The sequence below is a fragment of the Castor canadensis genome, chromosome 8, assembly GCF_047511655.1.
Source record: "Castor canadensis chromosome 8, mCasCan1.hap1v2, whole genome shotgun sequence".
NCBI lineage: Eukaryota > Metazoa > Chordata > Mammalia > Rodentia > Castoridae > Castor > Castor canadensis.
Genome location: NC_133393.1, coordinates 82,094,520 through 82,114,644, shown reverse-complemented (window position 1 = coordinate 82,114,644; position 20,125 = coordinate 82,094,520). Strand labels below are relative to the sequence as shown.

The 20,125-nt window shown below is 39.1% G+C and overlaps 1 protein-coding gene across 7 annotated transcripts in view; it reads left to right on the top strand.

Moving 5' to 3' along the window:
• The first annotated feature begins 353 nt into the window (after nucleotides 1-353).
• Nell2 (neural EGFL like 2) overlaps nucleotides 354-20,125 on the top strand; it is a 374,296-nt gene continuing 354,524 nt past the window's right edge. For 3 of the 7 annotated variants that reach the window (XM_074083189.1, XM_074083193.1, XM_074083187.1), the window contains exons 1-3: nucleotides 753-868; nucleotides 1,257-1,342; nucleotides 1,779-1,910. In XM_074083189.1, the coding sequence (XP_073939290.1) occupies nucleotides 1,288-1,342; nucleotides 1,779-1,910 (187 nt within the window). In that variant the 5' untranslated portion in view covers nucleotides 753-868; nucleotides 1,257-1,287. The other 4 variants (XM_074083192.1, XM_074083190.1, XM_074083188.1 and 1 more) reach the window with 4 other exon arrangements.

Sequence of the window (20,125 nt, the reverse complement as noted above, 5' to 3'; positions counted from 1 at the left end):
CTCTTCCTCCCTCCTTCCTCTATTATCTATCTGTCATCTGTCTATCTATCTGTCATCTATCTATCAATCATCTAAATATCTATCTAATCGTTCACCTATCTACCCTTCTCGGTGTGGAGAGGCTGTCCCCTTGACCACAGCTGGTCTTGGAGAACTCCAGTTGGTATTGGAGATCCCTAGTCCTCCATTCTGGGTTTGGCAGGGGGCGCGCGAGATCCTGGCGCTGTCCAGCAGCTCATGACTGAGTTCTCTGCGCTCTCTGAGAGGGGGAAATCTCTCCAGCGCCCCACCCCGGGCTGGGAACCGCTCCCGCAGGATTCCCATGGCTTCCCAGGCTCGCTCTCCGGTTCCAGTTCCACCTCGGGAATCTAGCGTGCTTTGGCGGCTTTCCTCCCCACGCCTGGAGAGGGTGCCCTGCGCCCCGGGGCAGCCCCAGAGCCGGAGCACGAGTGTCAGCCGGCTTCCCCTCTTTGCCTAGAAGGCGGACAAACGCCTCTCCTAGCCTTGCCTGCTGAGGCTGGGTGGTCCTTTCTCTCTCTTTCAAGACACGCGCCTGAAATCTAGGGGTGAGAGCCAAGACCGCCCATCAACTTAGCACCTTGAATTTAGATCTTAGATTGCGAAAGGAGATTGACGTCGCCAGTCGGCGAAAGGAAGGAAGGGGGGAGGGCGGGGGCCGCAGCGGCTCTGGGCTTGCAGGACCCCAGCCGGGAAGCGAGGTGCCCATGCCGAATAACGCGGAGCGCGGGCCTCGCCCTGCGGCCCCTCCCTCCTCTTCCCCCGCCCCTGTGCCCCTCCCACTCCGCGGAGCCGTCTCTCCTCCGCGCGTCTCCCGGCGCTCTCTCCATTGTCTCTGCCTTTACAACAGGTTCGGACGACGGGAAGACCGGCGGGCGAGGGGCCGCCCCAGCCCGGGCTTTCTTGGGGCTGCCTCCCTTCCTCTGGTGTGCGCGTCTCGGGCTGCACCAGTTGGGCTCGGGAGCTCATTCTGGGGCAGAGCAGGTCCAGGGCGAGTCCGACCCCTCCCTCTCCGCTTCCCTGCCTAGGGACCCCTCCCGGCCTCCGCTCTGCGTGCGGGAAGGATGTGCGCATTGGAGGCGCTAAGTTCTTCACGCGCCAGAGGGGGCCTCCCTTTTCTTTCTTAGGGAACCAAATCGTGTTAATCCTACTAATCGGTAAATCCGAGGCAGCGGCAGGAGAGGCACGCGCTATTTTCCCGCTTGATTCCAAGAACCTCTTCGATTTTTATTTTTAAGAGGGAGACGATGGACTGAGCAGACCCACACCATGGAGTCTCGGGTCTTACTGAGAACATTCTGTTTGATCTGCGCTCTCGGGGCAGGTGAGTGGTTGCAGAGTGGGGCCGGGGAGGGATGGTTTCCGCCTCAGGGCAGGCGGGGGACACCTCGTTTTTTCCTGGACTCCAGGTAGGTCTGTAGTGGGAGCTTGGAGTAGGGGGCAGATTTGGATTTGGGCTTTTTCTGGGCTTGCCTGGGAGACAGGCGGGTCACGCCCCAGTCCGGGTCTGAGGGCCGAGGGGGAACTTTGCACCGAAAGGAGCTTAAAGTAGGTCATGAAAACGGGACTGGGTGCTCCACTATTTAAAGCCTGGCTGCTGATCTCAGGTAGGGCTCCCCGTGGAGGACGAGGAAGTCGCCTCTCCTCATAGCTTCCCAATATTGTCTCCGAAATGCTGTTCTTTGCTGCTCCGGAGGAAGAGGCTTGTCTTTTAATGGAGCTTTTTTTTTTCTTTCTTTTCTGCTTCTGCCCACTGCCAGCAGTTTGGGGGCTTGGTGTGGACCCCTCCCTGCAGATTGACGTCTTAACAGAGTTGGAACTTGGGGAGTCCACAGATGGAGTGCGCCAGGTCCCGGGGTTGCATAATGGGACGAAAGCCTTTCTCTTTCAAGGTATGACCCAGCTCGATGAGCCCCCCATCCCCACTCAGTTCCTATAACCCGAGGAGGAGTTGACCTGGCCGCTCCCCTAACTTTGTGTTGCTTAGTGGATGACAGTGTTTGAGTGAGGTGTGGGGGGTCAGAGTGAGACCATAGCCCCATCTCTCTTGAAGCGGTTTGCCTTTTCTCCTTCCCCGAACCCTCTTCCTCCTTACTTTGTACCCTTGCCAGTTCCAATGGATAGTCCCTTAATTACTGAACAGAAACTCCAATGGCAGATGGTTGATTTTAGAGTCTGGGGAACAATGAATTATAACACAAACGCCTCATTTGGGTGAAATTGATTTAGGTAGGAAACAAGATAGCTTAATCTTAGTTAAGACATTGATCTTGGAAACTTTCAGGTACAGTGGTGCTCTGCTGAGAGGAAATTCTTTATGGAGTAATTTTCTGGAAAAATTAATACCTCTCGGTATTTTTACCTACGATATATCAGAAACACACTAAATTGGAGGCAAAGATTCTTCATGGAAAAGTTCATCCTTCTTCAAGACAAGAGAAAGGGAATAATAGTCTTTTTAAATTATTTTGAAAAAAATATCAAGTAAATGTTAATCTAGAAGCATAACCTCCTGTCACAATGAATTTTATGTGTAAGATTTTTTAAACTTTTTCATAAAGTCAGTAGACTCTGGCTACACATAAATGTCCATGTTTCAAATTATATTTAAGTGTGTTGTAACGTCAGAAGCAAATTTCAATGAAACAAAACATTTGATTTGATTTAACAAAACCTTAAAGAGTGCTTGGTTTGTGGAAAGGTGCTGTAATATGAGCTTCTAAAGGGTAGCTAGACATGTACAGAAAGACAACATACAGATTGTGAAGTAGAGATGAGGCAAAACGGAAATGGAGTTTGGTGTAATGTCTCTGAAGAATTAAAGCATCTTTCTTCTCCCATACCACCCAGATTTTTCTTTTGCTATATTGGAGCCATGGCTTCAGAAGAAGTGCAATTTATAATTACTGAAGAGTTGGATATGCAAAAATGCAACCACTCCAGCACATCTGTCACTAAGAAATGGAAATGAAACTTGAGAGTGTTTTTCTAGTGGTGTTGTTGCCTGATATAGCCAGTATGTGTCACCATGGACAGTATCACCAAAGCTCACAATTGGGAAAGGAAGAAATTGACATGTGTTTATTTAAAACAAGTTGGCTCTTATAACAACTTAAAATGTAATCTTATGTTTTTACTGTCATTTTAATTTAAAATTAGTGTTTTATTGTGATGATTATTTATAGCAGTATTTTTTCCACCTAAAGATCTTTTTGGGGGGGGTAGATGGGAAGGGCTTGGATATTGAATTCTTTCAAAACAATGAACAAATGTAATAAAGCTCAACTTTCAGCAAAATTTCAAAATTGGAGTATCATTAGGGCTAAGCTTTTGGTTTTTTTGCATATTATCTTGTTTTATCTCTGATTTTTGGTCTCTGGGGGATGGAAACAAAGTTATTTCAGACCGTTACTGTGAGTGACTGGAAAGCTTTGCAGAACCTAAAGTTTCTAATAAGCAAATGGTTCTGAAGTGCTCTTACAATTTCCAAAGACCTTTTAAGTTTTATTAGTGTTCTATCTTTCTCTGCAGAATGCCTGAGCTGTCACAAATAGAAACTTCCAGGACTATAAATTTTATGTAAAACATTTGTTCGATTAGATATTAGACAATGACAAAGAAGTAGTCTCAAGGGTTCAGGTTAATTTAAACATAATGTTTAATATTTATTTCTATTTAAATGGTCACCTTCAAGGTAGGGTTTGTGTTCCAGACACACAAAGCAAATGAAATATGTTTTCTCTGAACTTTCCTCAGTAACAAGATGTCAGTGTACATTGATGAGTTGCTTGTTTTGTTTCTAGGTTAATACTGAGGCCAATATTTAGTGTGTCATTGGTGGTAGGTATAGAGGCAAGCCCAATATTAGAAAAAGTAAATGCCTCATATGTATAGTTTATTATTTGAAGATGAGAAATTTACTTCCTGCCATATTATGTACTTTAGTTCATATAATCAATCAACCAATCAGTAAGTATTCTCAGGAGGCATATACGCTGATGCTGTAGTGATTTTTCTCATTCTAAGATTTGGATTCTAAAATTGACAACAAGTGAACTTTTTATTCTGTGTGGCAGTTCTGCATTACCTTGGATAGGTCCCTTCTCTCCTGTTAGGATGTGGAAGATATTGTTAAGAAGTCATCTCTGAGACTTGCTGCTTTCTTGGATTCCATGGGCTTTAGAGATACAAAAACATTTAGACTGGGAAGATTTTTCATTTATAGTGAATTGAGGGTGCTGAAAATAGCTTCTATAGTATATCAAATGTCATAACAGGAATAGAAACAAATTACAAAACTGGTGGGATGCTCTCACATTTCACTTGAACCTGTTATACAAGTTGCTTTGTTTTATTAGGTATGTCCTAAATAGATAGAAGAGATTCTGAGCCATCAAATTTCTCCTGCAATAGCCAGGAGAAATTCTGGTTATTAGCTTCTGTCTCTTAGCTTTAAAATAAAGAAATGTCAACATGTACTTGCCCAGTTATTTTTTTTTTAACCTGTTTAACATTGCTTCTTCCTTTTGACTGTTTCTTTACTGAGTTCTGAGATGCATGCAATTCAGTACTTTTTGAAACTATGAATAATTTTTGAAAATTATTATGTATTACAAATCCATTATTACTTAACATTTTTATGTGCATAATAAAAACAAATGGGGATATATTTCACTATCATAACTTTTTGATTATAACAGCAACCATAGTATCACTTAAATGGTTTTATTTTTGTGGGAATGTGATTTGTAGTTGACTTGGAAATTTAAGTAATAAGACGTTAACTTAATAAATGTGGATCTGTACCAGTTAGAATAATTTTTAAAAATAGTTCCAAGCAATAGTTTAGAATTCACATTCCAAAGATTATGTAGTCATTTCTAGTTATAATCTGACTCACAGCCACAAAATACACATAATATGCTTTAAAAGACAGAGATGTGAATGTTGGTAATGAAAAGGGCTATACAATTTGTAAAGAGTTCTAAAATGTTAGTGACTAGTGCAATTATAAATAGAATTCTGCCTATCTTGTTTTAAACTCTAGGAAATATTTTACAAGATAATGATCATAATGTTATTTCCTCTGGGTACTGAGAGATCAAGAATGAGAGGATACAGAAACAAAGTCCTGGGATTTTCTAGATCTTTTATTTTAACAATTCATCAGGCCAGGTTCCCAAAATAGATAGTTTCATCTTTTGGCTTAAGAAATTTTCTTCTGAAGTGTTCATAGATTTTGTTATCTCAATAATCCTCACAAGAGAAGTAGATTAAAATCAAAGCATATTTTTCTTGAGTTGATTATTTAAAAATAAACTTTGTAATTATTTTTTGATAACTTTAATATTTAAAAAGGAAAATAAATGTTCACAGGTTTACTTTTACACCAGTGTTTGAAAATATGGTATTTTGTGGTAAGCCATTGACTTTACTAGGCAAAGGTAACTGCATTAAGCAAAATAAGGTGGCAATAAGTACTGGTCTTCAGTGTGATACTGAGTATCTGTGACCTTAGGGGTATTGATCATTGGTACCCCATAAAGCAGAATAACAATACGATTAAGAAATGGGCTTAGAAACCAGATAGACATGGATGAAATCTCACAAGTTTTGTTACTATGGTGAAGATACTTGATTTCTCTGAGTTTCGGTACCTGTGTTAGAGTTTTCTTTGCTATAACAAATACCTGAGAATAACAGTTTAAAGGAGGAAAGATTTATTTTGGCTCATGGTTTCAAAGGTTTCAGTCCATGGTTGGCTGGCTCCATTGCTTTTAGGCCTGTGACAAGGCAGAAACATAAAGGAAGGGGATGGTAGAAGGAAGCTGTTTACCTCATGGCATTCAGGAAGGAAGGAGAGAGATAGGAAGGGGCCAGGGCCAGGATAGGCTTCCCTTTCAAAGGCGTACTTTCAGTCACCCACCTCCTTTTACTAAGCCCCACCTTCCAGAGTTCTACCACTTTCCAATAATCTGTTCAGTTTTTTAATCTATCATTGGATTAACTGTTGATTAGGTTTAGCCCTCATAATCAAATCACATTGTAAAACATCCTATCACAGTAGCCTCAGTTATAAAATGAACATTATTATGCAGATAAAGTTATAGTCATTCAAACAAATTGTTGTGTGACTACTATATTGCAAGCTGTTAGACATATGTAATGAGTAAGTTAGAACTCAGCTTTACCTTCATCGTGCTAACAGTAGCCATCAAACAACTACACAGGTAATAATTTAATCACTATTAAGACAAATTATATGAAAAAGTAAGAGTGTAATGTAATGGGAATCTATAGTTTAGAGAGTTATAAGGCTAGGGAAACCATCTTGAAGGAGTCACTTATGTTGAGAAGTGAAGGGTATTTAAGAGTAGTCTGAGAAGAGAGGCTGGGGGATTCAGGAAATAAGAATAACAGGCAAAGGAAGTATGAACAAAGATCCTGAGCCTAGAATGAGCATGGTTCATTTGAGGAAATGGAGGAATTCTAGACAATTGTAGGCATAGGGGTTGTGGTATAAAATGAAGCAAATGAATAAAGCAGGTTCCATAGTAGAACACATTAACAGCAGAATTGAAAAGTTATTATACAAAGATGTATTGTGAGCAGAATTATGGCCCTCCAAAGATGTTCATGTCTTTATTTTTGGAACCTGAGAATTTTTTTGTTGTATGGCAAGGGGACAATTGAGGTTGTAATCAGCTGATCTTAAGACAAGGAGACTATCAGGGATTATGTGGGAGTTGTGTAAGTCTAAGACTCCTTTAAATCTGGAGGAGTCAGGTAGAAGTCAGTATCAGAATGCTGTGATGTGAGAAAGACTAGACCAGCCATTGCTGGCTTTGAAGATGGATGTGGGCCAGGAGCTGAGGAGTGCTGGCTGGAAAAGGCAAAAAATGGGGTTTCCCTTAGAGTCTTCAGAAGGAATAACATTGCTGACATCTTGGTTTTAGTCCAATGAGACTAATTTTGGACTTCTTACCTCCAGAATTGTCATATAATAAATTTGTGTTGATTCAAGTTACTAAGTTTGTACTGATTTGTTTTAGCAGCAAAAGGACACTAATAGTGTTTTGTTTTATGGAGGTAGGCTGCTTCTATAAGAAATAGCTAAAAATGAGGGCACGGCTTTGAAATTGGGCAATGGGCAGATGAAATTTTGAGGAGCATGTTAGAAAAAGCCTGTTTTTTTCCTGAATAGAATTTTAGTAGAAATGTGGATGTTGATAACTCCATTTATGAGGACTTTCAGAAGAAAGTGAAGAGCATATGGAGAAAACCTAAATCATGTTAGAGAATACATTCTAAGTCATCCTGAATGGATCGTTGATGGGAATATGAACACTGAAGGCCCTGTCAGTGAAGAATCAGATGGAAATGAAGAATTTGGGGGTAAACTAGAGGAAAAAGGATCCTTGTTATATTGTGGCAGGGAACTTAGCTGAATTGTGTCCTATCATTATGTTGAAAGCTACACTTGTAAACAATGAACTTGGTATTTAGCTGAAGTGATTTATAAGAAAAGTGTTGAAGGTGCACACTGGCTTTTTTTGCAGATCATAGTGAAATGTGAAAGGAGTGAGTTTTAGAAAAGACTTGTTTAGCAAAAAGGATATAAAACCAGATATTTGAGAAACTCTCAGACCACCCAGATTACAAAAGATGTTAAAATAGGAGATTCTCAATTAAGAATGTCTGTTCTGGAGAGAAAACCAAAGTTTGGCTGGAAAATCTTTTGTTAGTATCTCAGGAGTATAAAAGATCAGTGTATTCAGTTACATAGAGGACTTTGAAGAACATGTGACTTATGGATCCCCTCAATTATTTCAGCAGAGACCAGAAATACATGTGGAATCAGCCAAGAAATATCTGTGGATGAGCCATTTTTTCTATCTAATGCAGTGAATTTCCATGACATATGTGGGAGCCTACAAGGTTCTTAAGAATCCTATACTAATAAAAATGCTTCTGGCTTTGCCTGAGTCGTGGAGAAGATGAAATGGAAGAAGGTTGTTGGATTCCAGATATTCTACCAGCAAGAAACAAGTTGACAAAATTATTCAGCTGTAGCTAGGCATGGTATGATCTCAGCACTTGGGAGACTGAGGCAGAAGGATTATAAATTTGAGGCCAGCCTGTGCTACATAGCAAGTTTGAGGCTAGTTGGGCTACAAAATGAGACCCCCATCTTGAAAGCAGACAACAACAAAAACCTGATCAGCTGTAAACACAGGCCACCTTTCCTGAAAAGAAAAGTTTGACTTAGGACAGAACTCAGAGCCAGAGGGTAGAGTTCAGAATCACAGAGGATTGTTCCCTGATTTAGAGAACAAATGGAGTTTTCCTGGTTGGATTTGAAAATTGCTTCAGTCTGGTGACTATTGTTTTAACTTCCATTTTTCTCTCTTTTTGAGTGGGAATGTTTATAACTATTATCCTATATATCTGTCTTATCATTGTGTTTTAAGAGTAGACAACTTGTTTCTTGAGTTTCACAGGTTTATAGATGGAAAGAAATTGTGCCTCAGATTGAATTACACCAGAGCCTCACTCATACCTGATTTAGATGATTTAAATAATGAGATTTGAAACTTTGCTTTTGTTTGAAATTTTGTTAACCTATTTTTAAAAATGACATAAAATTAAATACATTTGTTTTGTACATGATTTTTTCAGATATGTGTATGTGTGGAATGGCCAAATTGAGCTGATTAACATTTGTTACCGCATATACTTAGAATTTTTTGTGATGAAACACTTAAAGTTTACTATCTTAGTGATTTTCAAGAGCACATTAAATTACTATTAACTTTAGTCACTGTGTTGTACAGTAGCCCTCTTTCAGTACCCTTTCACCAGTTCCTCAAAGAGTCTTCTACTCCAGGCTCCTTTTGACTACTATTCTATTCTCTGTTTGCACGATTTCAATTCTTTTGATTCCAAATATAAGTGAGGTATTATGGTTTTTGTATTTCTGTACCTGCTTTATTTCACTGAACATAATGTCCTCCAGGTCCATCCAGGTCATCACAAACAACAGTATTTCCTTCTTACTTGAAGTGGATAATATTCTATTGTGCACCTATACTGCTTTATCTTTGTTAATCTGTGGATAGATACTTTGATCGCAAATTTTAGCTATTGTGAATAATTCTGTAATAAATGTGGGAATTTATATATCTTTTTGTTATACTGATTTCATTTCTTTTGAATATATACCAAGAAGTAGGATTTCTGGATCATATATGGTAGTTCTGTTTCTAATTTATTTTGAGTAATGCCCATACTGTTTTCCATAATGGTGGCGCCAATTTATTCCCACAGTGTGCAAAATTTCCCTTTTCTCTGTACCTACCTGTTAGCTTTTTTGAAAATAGCCATACTAAAAGATTTGGCTTATATCTCATTGTGGTTTTAATTCACATTTCATTGATGGTTCATGATGATGAATATATTTTCATATACATATAAACCATTTTAAATATTCTTTTGAGAAATGTCTACTCAGCTGCTTGTCTTTTAAAAATCAGTTTAATTTCTGTCAAGTTGTTTAGTTTCTAGTATATTTTGGGTACTAACTACTACATGTCAGATTTGGTGTCTCACTGTTACAGATTTGTGTATGTTGAACCACTTTTTTCCATTCAGTAGGTTTTCTCTTCAGTACAACTTCTCTGTCGTACAGAAGCATTTTAGTTTAATGTATTCCCTATCTATTTTTGCTTTTGTTGGCTATACTTTTGGTGTGATATTCAAATAATTATTGTCCAGAGCTTTTTTTTCTTTTAGTACTTTTAGGGCTTCAAGTCTTACATTAGTCTTTAACCCATTTTGAGCTCATTTTCATATATGGTGTGAGGTAAGGTTCTAATTTCATTCTTCTGTAAATAGATACTTAGTTTTCTCAGAGCCATTTATTAAAGAGACTATCCTTTCCCCATTGGATGTTCTAGGCACCTTTGTTGAAAATTGATTGACTATAAATGTGTGGGTTTATTTTTGGACTTTCTAATCTGTTGTTTTTTTGTCCATGTGTCTGTGTTTATGATAATACCATGATATTTTGATTCATGGCTTTGTTATTTTGAAGTCAGGTCTATGAAGCCTCCAGGTTGGTTCTTTTTGCTTAAGATCTGTTTGGCTATTTGGTTCTTTTGTAGTTCTATGTTACTCTTGCTATTTCTATGAAAAATGTCATTGGAATAGTTGCAGGGATTGTACTGACTATAGCTTTCTTTGGATAGTATGGACACTTTAACAATATTAATTTTAGCAATCCATGAACACCTTTGGCACTATCTTGGCTATCCCTCTCTATCCTGGCTGGTAGAGTTTCTGATTAGGAATTTGCTGCTGGCCTTACTGAAACTTCTTTGCATGTGATTTGCTTCTTTTTTCTTGCTTCTAGGATTCTCTGTGTTAGTTGGTTTTTTGTTGATGTGACAGAATACCCGAGAGAAACAATTTTTAAAGAGGAAAGGCTTACTTTGGCTCATGGTTTCATAGGTTTCAGTTCATGGCCAACTGGCTCCATTGCTTTGGGCCTGAGGTAAGGCAACATATCATGGTGGTGGGAACATGTGCCAAAGGAAGCTGCTTACCTTCTGGTGGCCAAGAAACAGGGTGAGAGAGATGGGGGCAAGATATACCCTTCAAAAGCCAAGCCAGTGACCTGTTTTCTCCCATGAGACCCTACCTCCTAATAGCTCATTCAACTATGAAATCATCAGTGGTTTAACTCATTGATTAAGTTAGCACCATCACGATCACATTCAATCTCCTAGTAGTGGCACTATTAAGAGATAAGTAAGCCTTTATCACATGAGCCTTTTTGGAGGACACTTCATAACCAAATGATAAAATTCTGCCCCAGCCCCTAAAGGCTCATGTCCAGCTCATAATTAAAAATGTATTTGGTCTATGTCCAAGAGTACCCAAAGTCTGAACAGTTCTGGCATTTCTCAAAAGTCTAAGACCAGGTCAGGCATAGTGACTCACATCTGTAATCTCAGCTACTTGGGAGGTAGAGATTTACAGGATTGTTGTTTGAGGTCAACCCAGCCAAAAAGTTAGTGAGACCCCCATCTTAACAAATAAGCTTGGTATAGTAACTTAATACTACTGGTAATCTCAGCTACAAAGGAGACATATGTAGACAGATCACAGCCTGAGGCTGGTCCTGGCAAAAATGTAAGAGTTTATTTGAAAAAATAATCAAAGCAAAAAGGCTGGCAGAGCACTCACCTAGAAAGTGCAAGACCAAATTCAAACACTAGTACCATTGGGAAAGAAATCCAAGTCCAAGTCCAAAGTTTCCTTTGAGACTTAACACAAACTCGCTCTTAGTCATAAGCCTCTGTAAAAAATTTAAAAATTACACATATTGAGACAGAGTAAATATTCCAGTTCCAAAAGGGAGGAATAGAAAAATAGCAAGGAGGAATCAGACCAAAGGATGAGTTTTCCAAGCAGGGCAAACTGTAAGTCATATGGCTCCAGTTCTAGATCCAGGGCACACAGTGCCATGCTGTGAGCTTCAAAAGGCTTGGGTGGCCCTGCCACCATACCCTGGCCAGCCACAGTCTACATGGCCTCTCTATTGACCTGGCACTGCTATCTGGCTGCAGTGTCATTAGCAGATATTCCACGTGACTGGCCTCTCTGACTTTCTGGGGTCTCCATTACAGCTTTGGCTTCACGCATCACACTTTTTCATGGACTGCCTGCTGGAATTCTGACCCTGCCACACATTGCTTGGCTTCCCTGGCTTTCCTTTGAAATTCAGGTCGAAATATCCATTACTCCATAACTCTTTATTCCATGTGCCTGCAAAATCACCATCACACGGATGACCCCTAAATCTGACACCAGTCTGAGCAGTACCTGGATCCACTTGTACACTAGCTGCAGTAGTAGCTACTGCATGGGGAAACCTCCTGGGAAACATTTCTCTTGGTGGCCACGTGCAAGCCAGGCACAAGGTAGCTCTCTTCTTGAAGCAAACTCCTTCCAAAGAGGTTACACCTTTGCATCTTAAGCCTGTGATGGATGGGCTTTTGCTGATTTCTAATACGTCTTCAAATTGTCCTTCCTATTGTCTTGGTGTAGGGTACTTGGATTCTTTTTAAGGGTCTCATGTTCTACCGACTGAGCTAGCCAGGTACTGCTTGCCTTCTTTTTAAGGTACTAACTTCTTCAGCGACTGTACCTCCCTTGGATTCAAATGCTCTCCTTTTCTGACTAAACTTCAAGTTTTTTTTTTTTTTTTGTGGTACTGAGGTTTGAACACAGGGCCTCATCTTGCTTAGACAGGCACTCTACCACTTGAGCCACTCTACTTAGCCCTTAAACTGTGAATTTTCCAAATTCTTCTGCTCTATGTTTTCTCCTGATTATTAATGTAATTCTGGGTAAAATCAGTCAGCAATGCCTATGCTACAGTCTAAATACTGTGCTGGAGCATTAATTGATCTGTCACTTATGAACTCTGGTCTTTATGTTTGCTAGGCAAGTAATCTACTACTTGAGCCACATTTTGCTCATTTTTTAAGGTATTATTATATCTTTCTCTTTATTTTTCCAGGGCAATATTTTATTACAACCAATCACCTTAGAAATTTAATCATATTAAGTTCTAAATTACCTCACCACAAAAGAAGCATCAGAAAAGTAATTTCACATCTCTTTGAAAAACAGTATAATTGATCTTTGTTATACAAATTTTGCTTTGAAAAATGATTCCTGACTTGCTAGCCTATCTTTTGGACAATGTGTAAATTTAAAACAATGAATTAAAAAATGCTGAAAGAAGACCAATGTTATCTTTTTAGGCCTCTCAATGTAAAAATGAAATATGCTGACGGTGTGGCGCAAGTGGTAGAGAACGTACTTACCAAGGGCAAGGCCCTGAATTCAAACCCCGTACTGCCAAAACACCAACAATAACAAGACAAACAAATAAAAATTCCAAAGTGCACCCTCATATCTTCCAGAGAAATCAGTCCATTTCCCTCATCCTAGGAGAAATAAAGAATTTGAAGCATTTATAGCACAGATTTTTAAGTGTTTAAAAGTTTTGAGGCCTTTGTTAGAGGCTCATTAGTTCTTTCATTTTTATTCTTTTACTGTTGTGCTGGGTGGGGGTACATTGTGGGATTTACAAAAGTTCTTACAATATATATCAAATGTATCATAGCTGAATTCAGTCCTCCAATCCATTCTCCTTTATCCCCTCTCCCCCTTTCCTGGAAAAGTTTCAGTTGGTCTCATTGTTTGCTTGCTTTTAGATGGGGTCTTGTGCTTTTGTCCAGGCCAGTCTCGGACCCCAGTCCTTCTACCTCTGCCTCCCTTTTGGGATTTCAGGAGTGTATCACCAAGCCTGGCCTTCTGCTATTATTTTTTAAATAAAATTTCTACTCCCTTTTTTCCCCTCGCTTTTCTAAACTCCGACAACTCTAAAATTTTCTCTCTCTCTTTTTTTTAATGCTACTGCCTTATGACTACCCATTTATGAATTTCTTTATTCTTTTTCATTCTTTTTGCTTTTCTCCTCAGACTGTATATTTTTTCATCTCTTGTCTTTAAATTTACAACTTCCTTCTGCTTGGTTTGTCCTGCTGTTACTGCTCTTTTTTATTTAATATATTTTTCAGCTCCTTAATTTCTGTTTGATTTTAAAAATATAATTTCAATCTCCCCATTAAATTTCTCATATTGGCCTTTTATTTTTCTTCCTGATTTTATTGAATTATTTCCTGGTATTTTCTTGACGTTTGCTGAACTTCTTGAAGACAGTTATTTTGAATTCTTTACCAGACAGTTCATGTTTTTGATTGGGGGTGGGTGTCAACAACTGGGAGATTATTGTGTTATTTCCATGGTTTTATATCGCCTTGTTTCTTTCATGTTTCTTGTTGCCTTACATCAATGTCTATGCATTTGAAGAAGTGTGATTTATTCTTATCTTTGTGGACTGTCTTTTTCTGGGAAAGCCCTTTGGCAGTCAGTCCAGAGATTCTGTGCAAGCTGTCTGGTGTTCTGTGGGTGAGTGTGCTGCTGGAATTCTTGGACAGGCTGTCCTGGTGCTTGTTGTCAGCAGGTGCTCAGGCCTGTTGCATAGGTCCATTACTGTGGACCCACTGATTGAATCCATGGAGCAGGTCAGAATTCTGTATTTATGGAGGCTGTCCTTAACTCCTGACTCCTTGGGGACTGGCTTGGTTCTGGTGTGAACTTACAACCTGAATGTATTGTTGCTAGCATGAAGGCTGGGTCTGAGGCCACCAGCCTAATGACTAGGCTGTGGAGGGCTTCTTGGTGCTGGTGTGGGCCTGAAGCCTGGCTGTGGAGGTCAGCCCAGAACTGGGAGTGTTGGGTTGACTGGCAGCCTGTGTCTGTAAAGGTAGGTCTCATGTAGGACTTCTGTGGAGCCTAAAAAACCAAGTCTGCCTGGTAGGCCTGAACCTAGGGTTGTGTGATCTGGTCCAGTGCTAGGATAGTCTTGAGGGTGCAGGCTATGTGCACTGCTCTGAAGACGGGAACCACAGAGGTTTGGTCTGGACAGGCATGTTTTGGTGGGTCTATTGCAATGGAAGGTGCTTACTTCCCTTCCCTTCTCCAAAGTGCAAGTTATGTCTATCCATGCTGTGTTGCCTAAGGTTGGAGGAGAGGTAACATGGCAAATATAAAACTGTCCTTCTTACCCTCTTCAAAGTATCTGTTCTCATTTCTGTACTATATCCAGCTGTAATCTCTTCACCTGTTGTCTTTAGTTCTTGTGATGGTATTTTCATGTCTGGATATTTGTTAAAATTGGTGTTTCTTACAGAGGACAGCACTTGAAAGTCCTAGTCTGCCATCTTGCTGTTTAGGTTCCTAGAACTTTTGAATTGATTAAGATCTAGGTGAGATTTTTGTAGATTTAAATGATGTTCTAATGGGTTGAGATTTGGGATAGTTTGAATATATTTGCATTGCCACATGAATATGAATCTTTGGTAGTCAGGGAACAGACTATGCTAGGCTGAGTCATAATCCTGTTATGTTAGAGGGCAAGTGGGAGTTAGGGTTTTTGGAGATGGAATAAAGGTTCTTAATCAACTGGTCAGCCAGCTTTAAGATAAGGAGATTATCCTGAATTATCTGGTGGGCCTCATGTAATCAAAAGGGGCTTTTAAAAGTGGAAAAGGGTATTTGAGTCAGTGTCAAGGTAATGCAGTGTGAGACTTCACTGGTCATTGCTGACTTTAAGGTTGAAAGGCTGACATGGGCCAAAGAATGTATGCAGACTCTAGAAGCTGTAAAAAGAAAGAAAATCAATTTTCCCTTAGAGCCTGCACAAAGAACACAGCTTTACTGACACCTTTATTTTAGCTTAGTGAGACCCATTTTGAGCTTCTGACCTCCAGAACTGTGAGATAATAAATTTGTGTTGATTTAACTACTAAGCTTATAGTGATTTATTACAGCAGCAATAGGAAACCAATAACTCTTAAACATTAACATTCATTCATTTTAAAGCTTAATTAAACTTTCTTTTGAGTACTCATCCAACTCTGAACTATGTAGCAGAGTAAGTTTGTTGGGTCACTGGAAACTTGGTCTTGACAGTTAAAATTATGTTAATAACCTGGGGCTTAAAATAATTTTTATCTGTAATATAGAGTCTTCCTAGTACATAGTGAATGCACTCTTTAAGGGATTCTCCCTGTCATTTAACTATGAGTAAATCTCAACAACAGACAGATTAAAATTGTCAGGTTATATTATTTTTCCAAAAATACACCTTTTCTCTACAAAAAGTTAATCTGGGAGGCAAAATTAGAGGGGGAAAAGTTAGAAAGCATGAGCATTTTGACAATAGAATGGACTGAACTGAGCATGCTGTTTGGTGTCCAGTGAAGGTTGTGACTATAATTATTGACAAGGGCAAGCATAATTGAAGTCTTTTATGAAGAGTACCAAGGATATCTGAGAGATGTCAATTTGGTTTTATTTGGGGGGAACTAGAGACATCTTGACAGGCTCTGGCCAGTAGATGACTTGAATGTCAGGCTGAAAGTGTACCCTCAGTAATAGCTGATGAGAAGAATTTCTGCCTTTCTTTCGTGTTATTCAACCCCCCATTGCCTTATTCTTTTCATGCTCGTTTCAGATCTTATTCTTATAGATATCTACTGTTTCTTCCTTTCTTATTATCTGTCTATAATTCAATACTTGCTAAGCTGCCAACTGATAACTCAGGCATTAGGTATTAAGGCCTTATAGTGCCATACGTCTTCTGTTGATTTGATTTTAATTCAGTTTAACAAATATTTTTTTCATTGCTTCTATTTTAAAGGTAGAGATCACAATATAATAGGGGAAGAACAGCCTACATAGATTATTTCATATTATCATGAAAAAGAAAAGTTGTGACTTTATCTTGAAGAGTGTCTAGCAACTATAAAAATTATGTGTCATTATCTACATATGACAAAATGTAGATTGTTATTTAAACAGAAACTAATTCTAAGAACCTAAAATCAAGAGTAGGTTTTGTTGTTGCTGCTGTTTCTATTGCATGCATTTGTAACATTATCTAAGGACTTTGTGAACTCTTGACTAGGAAATCATTCTGTTTTGAGTACTCATTCTGGTGAAATTTTTATTTTTTCATTCTTTAAATTTATCAACCCATATCATATTGTCATTAGATAGTTCCTTTGAGTGTCATTTAAACACCTTTTTTTACTTTTATTGACTTCATTAAGTTATTCATCTTTTGCTATGTTTTTTTCTAATTGACATTTTGGGGTAGATGCTGGTCCTATGTAAAAATATTGTCTAAGAAAATAGTTTATTAGTGGATGTTATGATGACTTTTGCTTTACTATAGACATATATATTTATAGGGACTTAGTTATTGGCCACTGTGAGTTTTTAAAAAGGATTAGGGACAGAGCTGTAGGGGAAGAAAGACAAACAGTACAACTCTGCTGTCTCCCATTTGGCCTGCTGCCAGGAACTGGCTACTTGGACATGCATTTCTTTTTCTTTCTTTGTTTCTTTTCTTTCTTTTTGCAGTTTGGGGGCTTGAACTCAGGCCTTCACTTTGAGCCATCCCACCAGCCCAATTTTTTTTGATAGGGTTTTTTGAGATAGAGTCCTGTGAATTATTTGCCCAGGCTGGCTTCAAACTGTGGTCCTCCTGATCTTTTCCTCCTGAGTAGCTAGGATTATAGATGTGAGCCACGAGTGCCCGGCTTGGACATGTATTTCTTGAGTTGTTTTTGTTGGTACCTCTGCTGACAGCCTTCATTCTGGAGAAGATGAGGACCAAGGTAACCATGTGTCTGTTACTACAAAGGGAAGATATGGAATGAAGACAACAAATTACTGCCCCAAAAGTTCACATCAACGGGTCTAGAAAAAAATGGTAGAGGTAATTCTGAGTTCATGTTGATATGCAGTAGTGGTTAGGAGCATGGGCCCTGAAGCTAGATGTTTTGAGCTCCAGTCTTGGCTCTTCATTAACTAGTTATGTGAACTTGATCTTATTACTTATCTCTGCTTAACTGGCATAATAACAATACTTCTTAGGGTTGAATTATAGATTATAGGAGTAAAACTATGCCTGGCATTTATTGAACATTTAATAAATGTTAACTATTATTTTTAGTTTGGAATTAGCTCAGCAGGGGCTCATGCTCTCTTGAGTTTTTTAGGGACTCCCAGGTGGAAATGCTAGATTTCGTGGTAGACTTGGTGCAGTGTTCATGTGAGGAAGGGAGACAGATGGAGTTTATCTGGGGAAGGAGAGAAACTGGCCCTGAAGAATTTTCTCTCCCATTTAGCTGTTTTTGGCCTTACTGGGAAGAAAGAGATACATGGATTTGGTAGTGGGGGAATGAGAACAAAAGGCTAGTTAGGATTGAGAGTGTGTATTCTATCTTGTTGTAGCACTGCTTCAGAAGTGGGGAAAGCATAGAGAAAATCAATAGAAGATTATAGCAGAGCTCCTCTAGATAGCCACCCCAACACATGTTACTTTTCATGCCTACTGAAATTTTATCATAGGTTTTGAGTCACACATTTTGGGGAGAAGTATTAGATGTTCTGAGAAACAAATGAAAAATTGTTTTACCTGGTTCTGTCTAGGTATCTTTGGTGTTTCTTGTTATGCTTCTAGTTTAGTTTGTCGGTGGGATGCGGTGGTGGAGGGTAAGATTTCAGGGATACTTGACTGGTGGTTCAGGGGCCAGTGCAACTTTGATACAGTCATTGAGGTTGTTCCTGGGACCCTTGGTGCATCAGAGTGACTTTCCTGCTATTTCTTTGGCATTTTCTCTTGAATGTCTTGCTACCATCACATTTTATTTCTGCAGTCTGAAGTCCCTCTGACTATTCTGATTCTAAGAGCACCTGTTACTGCAGTGTTTAAGTCACTTACTCTCTTGTTTCCCTTACAATGTAAGTTCCCCCAGAGAAAAGATTATTCTCTCTACTCCTACTGGCTACCAGCAGTTCTGTGCTGGGTTTCTTCTTGGATTGTTCTTTCTTATTCCTTTTTCTGGTAAACTTGTATGTATCATTCAGGATTCAGGTAATTCTTTTTTGGCTACAAATTCTTCCTTGGTGGAATTATTGTTCTTGCTGTCTTACTTTCCTCTGTTAAAATAGCCACCACTCTGTGTCAGGCTTTTAAAAAATTGTGACTGTTTCGCTTTTACTTTACTACTTTACTGCATGCCTGGTCCAAGAAACCACCATCTCTCACCTGGATCACCACTGTAGCCTCCTGAGTAGTCTCTCTGCTCCTCTTGATTCCCTTCAAACTTTTAAGAATCTCTGCACTGTGGAGCTTACTTTTCAGCAGGAGAGACAGACAATACAAATAGGTAATACATATCTTGACACACTTTTGCCTCAAACATTCAGTGTTCCCATTTCTCTCAAAGTTAATGATATTGTCCTTTTGCCCTACAGAGTCCTATGTGAAAATTCCTACCCCACCCCGGTACTTTTCCCAGTGACCTAGTTTCCTCCTTTCTCCCTGTGTGCTTTGTGTCAATTCCACTGGTCTCCTTTCTGTTACTCAGACAACCCAGATACTCTCCTGCCTCAGGGCCTTTGCTCTGCCTTTTCATTCTACTTGGAATGCTGTTCAGATACCTGTGTGCTTTTCCTCTTGCCTCCTTCACACGTTTTCTAAAGTATCAGTTTTTTTATGGAGCCTTGTAGGACCATCAGCTTGCCTTCACTCAAAATATTTTTGACACCCCTCACTCTGATCTGTTAGTTTCCCTAACATTTATCATCTAACATACTTATTTATCATCTAACACACTCACTTATTTATCATTGGAATTATTGTCTGTTTCCCTACTAGAAAGTAAGTTCCATATGGACAGGGATTTTTGGAATGTTTTATTCACTGATATGTATCCCAAGTGTCTAGTGTTTCGTAACTCCATAAATATCTTTTTTATGAATATACTGCCTAGATCAAAATCTAGGGTTTGGGACTCTGCCTTGTTACTTCTTATAGCCTTCTACCCTACTATGGTGACACACATCAAATGCTCAATAAACATTCAGGTGAATAAATACTTGTGGAATTGAATTGAATCCGTTTACTTTGACAAATTTTTTTTTCTGATGAGGTTATTGTGTTTTGTCTTTATATAACTAAAATGTGGCTGAAGAACCATTCTGTTGAATCAAAATATTTTCTTCTCTAGTCATAAGGAAAAGGAAGAAGGTTGAGAAGCACAGTGAAAAGGTAGTTCTGCCTAACTTGGTGCTTTGAATTATTCTGAGCATTCTCTTCTCTGGCCCATGATGAAGTGTGCATCATTTTGAAGAACTTGGACATCCTGGATGCTTCTTGACAATGAGAGTTTAAAATTTTAGTTTAAGAGTTGTGAATTCAGAATGTAGCAGAGGTACTCATATTGTTATAAAAGTATTGAGAGGCATTTCCAAGGTAGATAAGGATTAATTTGGATTATTTATGCTATGGTATTTGGACTGCCAACCATACTGGACTGCATCTAGAAAACAACACCTGGGAGCTGAAAGGTTTGGAAATCACAGCAGATGAAGAATGGTTGAAAGAGCTTGG